We start from the raw sequence: 6,411 nt of genomic DNA on the forward strand, positions 1-6,411 counted from the left end.
AGGGGGACGGAGAGCGAGTGGGGAGAGGGGAGGGAGATATGGAGAGGGTGAGAGGGAGAGGGAGCAAGAGGGCGGGGAGAGGGGAGTGAGAGAGAGCAAGAGGGGGAGGGGGGAGAAAGAGAGGGGGGAGAGAGTGATAGAAAGAGAGGGGGAGAGGGGGAGAGAGAGGGGGAGAGGGGGAGGGAGAGAGGGGAGGGAGAGAGAGAGGGGGAGAGGAAGAGAGAGAGGAGGAGAGGGGAGAAAGAGAGGGGGGAGAGGGGGAGGGAGAGAGGGAGGGAGAGAGAGAGGGGGGAGAGGAAGAGGGAGATATGGAGAGGAGAGGGGAGAGGGAGAGAGAGAGGGGGAGAGAGGGAGGGAGAGAGGGGAGAGGGAGAGAGAGAGAGAGAGCGGGAGAGGGAAATGAGAGAAAGGAGGGAGATGGGGAGGGAGAGAGGGGGAGGGAGAGAGAGAGGGGGAGAGGGAGAGGGAGATACGGAGAAGGGGGAGAGGGGGAGAGGGGGGAGAGGGGGAGAGAGGGGGAGGGATATATGGAGAGGGGGAGGGAGAAAGAGGGAGAGAGAGGGGGAGAGATGTGGGAGGGAGATATAGAGAGGGAAAGAGGGGGAGAGGGAGAGGGGGAGGGATATATGAAGAGGGGGAGAGAGATTGGTGAGAGGGGAGGGAGAGAGAGAGGGGGAGGAGGGGGAGGGAGAGAGAGGGGGAGAGGGGAGTGGTGAGGGACAAGGTAGGGAGAGAGAATGAGAGAGTGAGAAAGGTGGTGTATGTTTCCCACTCCTTTCCCTTTTTGGTATGTCTTTAAACAATGGGCGTGGGTGTGATAGTAATGATGTACATCTCCTGTGTTGTGTGGGTGTCATTACACCATCCATCAGCCGTAGGGTCCTGTCATGTCTCTGTCTCTGTTCGCCCCAGGTTCACCTGAAGTAATGGAGGAGGTAGGATGCTTGTGGGCCGGCCCAAACCCCAACCTCTCTTTTATCAACACTCTATGCAAAAGGTTTTATTGTCTTCTCAGGAATTCAGCCTCCTCTGTGTTGCTCTTTACATCCCCCATTGTCTCACATCTCTGTGATGCAGAGGTTCTGTTGTGGTAACATCATGTAGGTCTGGTTCTGTTGTGGTGACATCCTGTAGGTCTGGTTCTGTTGTGATGACATCCTGTAGGTCTGGTTCTGTTGTGGTGACATCCTGTATGTCTGGTTCTGTTGTGATGACATCCTGTAGGTCTGGTTCTGTTGTGGTAACATCCTGTAGGTCTGGTTCTGTTGTGGTGATATCCTGTAGGTCTGGTTCTGTTGTGGTGACATCCGGTATGTCTGGTTCTGTTGTGGTGACATCCTGTAGGTCTGGTTCTGTTGTGATGACATCCTGTAGGTCTGGTTCTGTTGTGATGACATCCTGTAGGTCTGGTTCTGTTGTGGTGACATCCTGTAGGTCTGGTTCTGTTGTGGTAAAATCCTGTAGGTCTGGTTCTGTTGTGGTGACATCCTGTAGGTCTGGTTCTGTTGTGGTGACATCCTGTAGGTCTGGTTCTGTTGCGATGACATCCTGTAGGTCTGGTTCTGTTGTGATGACATCCTGTAGGTCTGGTTCTGTTGTGGTGACATCCTGTAGGTCTGGTTCTGTTGTGGTGACATCCTGTAGGTCTGGTTCTGTTGTGATGACATACTGTAGGTCTGGTTCTGTTGTGGTGACATCCGGTAGGTCTGGTTCTGTTGTGGTAACATCCTGTAGGTCTGGTTCTGTTATGGTGACATCATGTAGGTCTGGTTCTGTTGTGGTGACATCCTGTAGGTCTGGTTCTGTTGTGATGACATCCTGTAGGTCTGGTTCTGTTGTGGTGACATCCTGTAGGTCTGGTTCTGTTGTGATGACATCCTGTAGGTCTGGTTCTGTTGTGATGACATCCTGTAGGTCTGGTTCTGTTGTGGTGACATCCGGTAGGTCTGGTTCTGTTGTGATGACATCTTGTAGGTCTGGTTCTGTTGTGGTGACATCCGGTATGTCTGGTTATGTTGTGGTAACATCCTGTAGGTCTGGTTCTGTTGTGGTGACATCCTGTAGGTCTGGTTCTGTTGTGATGACATCCTGTAGTTCTGGTTCTGTTGTGATGACATCCTGTAGGTCTGGTTCTGTTGTGGTGACATCCTGTAGGTCTGGTTCTGTTGTGGTGACATCCTGTAGGTATGGTTCTGTTGTGATGACATCCTGTAGGTCTGGTTCTGTTGTGATGACATCCTGTAGGTCTGGTTCTGTTGTGGTGACATCCTGTAGGTCTGGTTCTGTTGTGATGACATCCTGTAGGTCTGGTTCTGTTGTGATGACATCCTGTAGGTCTGGTTCTGTTGTGGTGACATCCTGTAGGTCTGGTTCTGTTGTGATGACATCCTGTAGGTCTGGTTCTGTTGTGGTAAAATCCTGTAGGTCTGATTCTGTTGTGATGACATCCTGTAGGTCTGGTTCTGTTGTGGTGACATCCTGTAGGTCTGGTTATTTTGTGATGACATCCTGTAGGTCTGGTTCTTTTGTGGTGACATCCTGTAGGTCTGGTTCTGTTGTGGTGACATCCTGTACATCTGGTTCTGTTGTGATGACATCCTATAGGTCTGGTTCTGTTGTGATGACATCCTGTAGGTCTGGTTCTGTTGTGGTGACATCCTGTAGGTCTGGTTCTTTTGTGATGACATCCTGTAGGTCTGGTTCTTTTGTGGTGACATCCTGTAGGTCTGGTTCTGTTGTGATGACATCCGGTAGGTCTGGTTCTGTTGTGGTGACATCATGTAGGTCTGGTTCTGTTGTGGTGACATCCTGTAGGTCTGGTTCTGTTGTGATGACATCCTGTAGGTCTGGTTCTGTTGTGATGACATCCTGTATGTCTGGTTCTGTTGTGGTGACATCCTGTAGGTCTGGTTCTGTTGTGATGACATCCTGTAGGTCTGGTTCTGTTGTGGTGACATCCTGTAGGTCTGGTTCTGTTGTGGTGACATCCTGTAGGTCTGGTTCAGTTGTGGTGACATCCTGTAGGTCTGGTTCTGTTGTGATGACATCCTGTAGGTCTGGTTCTGTTGTGATGACATCCTGTAGGTATGGTTCTGTTGTGATGACATCCTGTAGGTCTGGTTCTGTAGTGGTGACATCCTGTAGGTCTGGTTCTGTTGTGATGACATCCTGTAGGTCTGGTTCTGTTGTGGTGACATCCGGTATGTCTGGTTCTGTTGTGGTGACATCCTGTAGGTCTGGTTCTGTTGTGGTGACATCCTGTCGGTCTGATCTCTGATTGGAGGTTACCTCAACATTAATGCTTTTGGTCAACAACTCAGATGAAGGGGTCTCTTTCTCTTTGTTCCTGACCTGCTGTGGTGAGATACACTCTCTCTCTCTCTCTCTCTCTCTCTCTCTCTCTCTCTCTCTCTCTCTCTCTCTCTCTCTCTCTCTCTCTCTCTCTCTCTCTCTCTTTCCGCTCTCTCTCTCTCTCTCTCTCTCTCTCTCTCTCTCTCTCTCTCTCTCTCTCTCTCTCTCTCTCTCTCTCTCTCTCTCTCTCTCAATTCAATTCAATTCAATTTAAGGGCTTTATTGGCATGGGAAACGTGTGTTAACATTGCCAAAGCAAGTGAAGTAGATAGTAAACAAAAGTGAAATAAACAATAAATATTAACAGTAAATATTACACTCAGAAGTTTCAAAAGAATAAAGACATTTCAAATGTCATATTATGTATATATACAGTGTTGTAACAATGTGCAAATAGTTAAAGTACAAATGGGAAAATAAATAAACACAAATATGGGTTGTATTTACAATGGTGTTTGTTCTTCACTGGTTGCCCTTTTCTTGTGGCAACAGGTCACAAATCTTGCAGCTATGATGGCACACTGTGGTTTTTCACCCAGTAGATAAGGGAGTTTATCAAAATTGGGTTTGTTTTCGAATTCTTTGTGGATCGCTGTAATCTGAGGGAAATATGTGTCTCTAATATGGTCATACATTTGGCAGGAGGTTAGGAAGTGCAGCTCAGTTTCCACCTCATTTTGTGGGCAGTGTGCACATAGCCTGTCTTCTCTTGAGAGCCAGGTCTGCCTACGGCGGCCTTTCTCAATAGCAAGGCTATGCTCACTGAGTCTGTACATAGTCAAAGCTTTCCTTAAGTTTGGGTCAGTCACAGTGGTCAGGTATTCTGCCACTGTGTACTCTCTGTTTAGGGCCAAATAGCATTCTAGTTTGCTCTGTTTTTTTGTTTGTTCTTTCCAATGTGTCAAGTAATTATCTTTTTGTTTTCTCATGATTTGGTTGGGTCTAATTGTGTTATTGTTGTTGTTGTTGTCCTGGGGCTGTGTGGGGTCTGTTTGTGTTTGTGAACAGAGCCCCAGGACAAGCTTACTTAGGGGACTCTTCTCCAAGTTCATCTCTCTGTAGGTGATGGCTTTGTTATGGAAGGTTTGGGAATCGCTCCTTTTAAGTGGTTATAGAATTTAACGGCTCTTTTCTGGATTTTGATAATTAGCGGGTATTGGCCTAATTCTGCTCTGCATGCATTATTTGGTGTTTACGTTGTACACGGAGGATGTTTTTTGCAGAATTCTGCATGCAGAGTCTCAATTTGGTGTTTGTCCCATTTTGTGAATTCTTGGTTGGTGAGCGGACCCCAGACCTCAGAACCATAAAGGGAAATGGGTTCTATAACTGATTCAAGTATTTTTAGCCAGATCCTAATTGGTATGTCAAATTTTTATGTTCCTTTTGATGGCATAGAAGGCCCTTCTTGCCTTGTCTCTCAGATCGTTCACAGCTTTGTGGAAGTTACCTGTGGCGCTGATGTTTAGGCCGAGGTATGTATATTTTTTTGTGTGCTCTAGTGCAACGGTGTCTAGATGGAATTTGTATTTGTGGTCCTGGCAACTGGACCTTTTTGGAACACCATTATTTTTGTCTTACTGAGATTTACTGTCAGGGCCCAGGTCTGACAGAATCTGTGCAGAAGATCTAGGTGCTGCTGTAGGCCCTCCTTGGTTGGTGCAGAAGCACCAGATCATCAGCAAACAGAAGACATTTGACTTCAGATTCTAGTAGGGTGAGGCCGGGTGCTTGCAGACTGTTCTAGTGCCCTCGCTAATTCGTTGATATATATGTTGAAGAGGGTGGGGCTTAAACTGCATCCCTGTCTCACCCCACGGCCCTGTGGAAAGAAATGTGTGTGTTTTTGCCAATTTTAACCGCACACTTTGTTGCTTGTGTACATGGATTTATAATGTCGTATGTTTTTCCCCAACCCCACTTTCCATCAATTTGTATAGCAGATCCTCATGCCAAATTGAGTCAAAAGCTTTTTTTGAAATCAACAAAGCATGAGAAGACTTTGCCTTTGTTTTGGTTTGTTTGTTTGTCAATTAGGGTGTGCAGGGTGAATACGTGGTCTGTCGTACAGTAATTTGGTAAAAAGCCAATTTGACATTTGCTCAGTACATTGTTTTCACTGAGGAAATTAACTAGTCTGCTGTTAATGATAATGCAGAGGATTTTCCCAAGGTTGCTGTTGACGCATATCCCACGGTAGTTATTGGGGTCAAATTTGTCTCCACTTTTTGTGGATTGGGGTGATCAGTCCTTGGTTCCAAATATTGGGGAAGATGCCAGAGCTAAGGATGATGTTAAAGAGTTTAAGTATAGCTAATTGAAATTTGTGGTCTGTATATTTGATCATTTCATTGAGGATACCATCAACACCACAGGACTTTTGGGTTGGAGGGGTTTGTATTTTGTCCTGTAGTTCATTCAATGTAATTGGAGAATCCAGTGTGAGCTGGTAGTCTTTAATAGTTGATTCTAAGATTTGCATTTGATCATGTTGTGATGTCACGAGAGGCTGTGTCCTGGAGGGACGTTACATCCCCTGAGGTGGCTGCAAACCCAGACAGCTATGGCTCCATCTGCTGGTATGGTGGGGAACTCCACCCTCTATGGCCAATCTTCCCACGCAGCTGAAACAAATGAGGAGCTGATGAGCTGAAGGTTTGGGAAGGGGAAGAGACACACTGAGGGAGTGTGTTTGGGGGTGAAGAGACACAGTCTCCAACCTGGGCTCTCTGGAGGACAAGAGTGCTGCACGTCCACTTCCATGAGGAATATTAGGATTTGGAGATACTTACCTTTGGGAAATACTCACCTTTGGATATATGCACCTGTGGAAATACGTGAGAGACATTTGGAAGGACTTTTTGCTGGGTTGGCCACTAGCTGCAACGTGGAATACAGTAAGACTGGGGAAAAGTTATTTGAGCGAGGGAGAGTTATGATTTTGGATGTGGAAGAGACATCCCTGAACTGTTAACCCTAAAGAGCCACCAGAGAACAGAATTGTGTTATACTTTCGTTAGTTTCCCAAGACCTTTAATAAAATCCTTGTTTTGATTGAAC

The 6,411-nt window shown here is 46.7% G+C and overlaps 1 protein-coding gene across 1 annotated transcript; it reads right to left on the reverse strand.

The window, feature by feature from the left end:
- Nucleotides 1–1,745: 1,745 nt before the first annotated feature.
- Nucleotides 1,746–3,257, reverse strand: LOC123491490 (adhesive plaque matrix protein-like). The gene has a single exon (XM_045222301.1). It carries the CDS (start codon nt 3,255–3,257, stop codon nt 1,746–1,748), a length of 1,512 nt encoding a protein of 503 aa, XP_045078236.1.
- Between the last annotated feature and the right edge of the window lie 3,154 nt (nt 3,258–6,411).

The sequence above is a fragment of the Coregonus clupeaformis genome, chromosome 8 (assembly GCF_020615455.1).
Source record: "Coregonus clupeaformis isolate EN_2021a chromosome 8, ASM2061545v1, whole genome shotgun sequence".
NCBI lineage: Eukaryota > Metazoa > Chordata > Actinopteri > Salmoniformes > Salmonidae > Coregonus > Coregonus clupeaformis.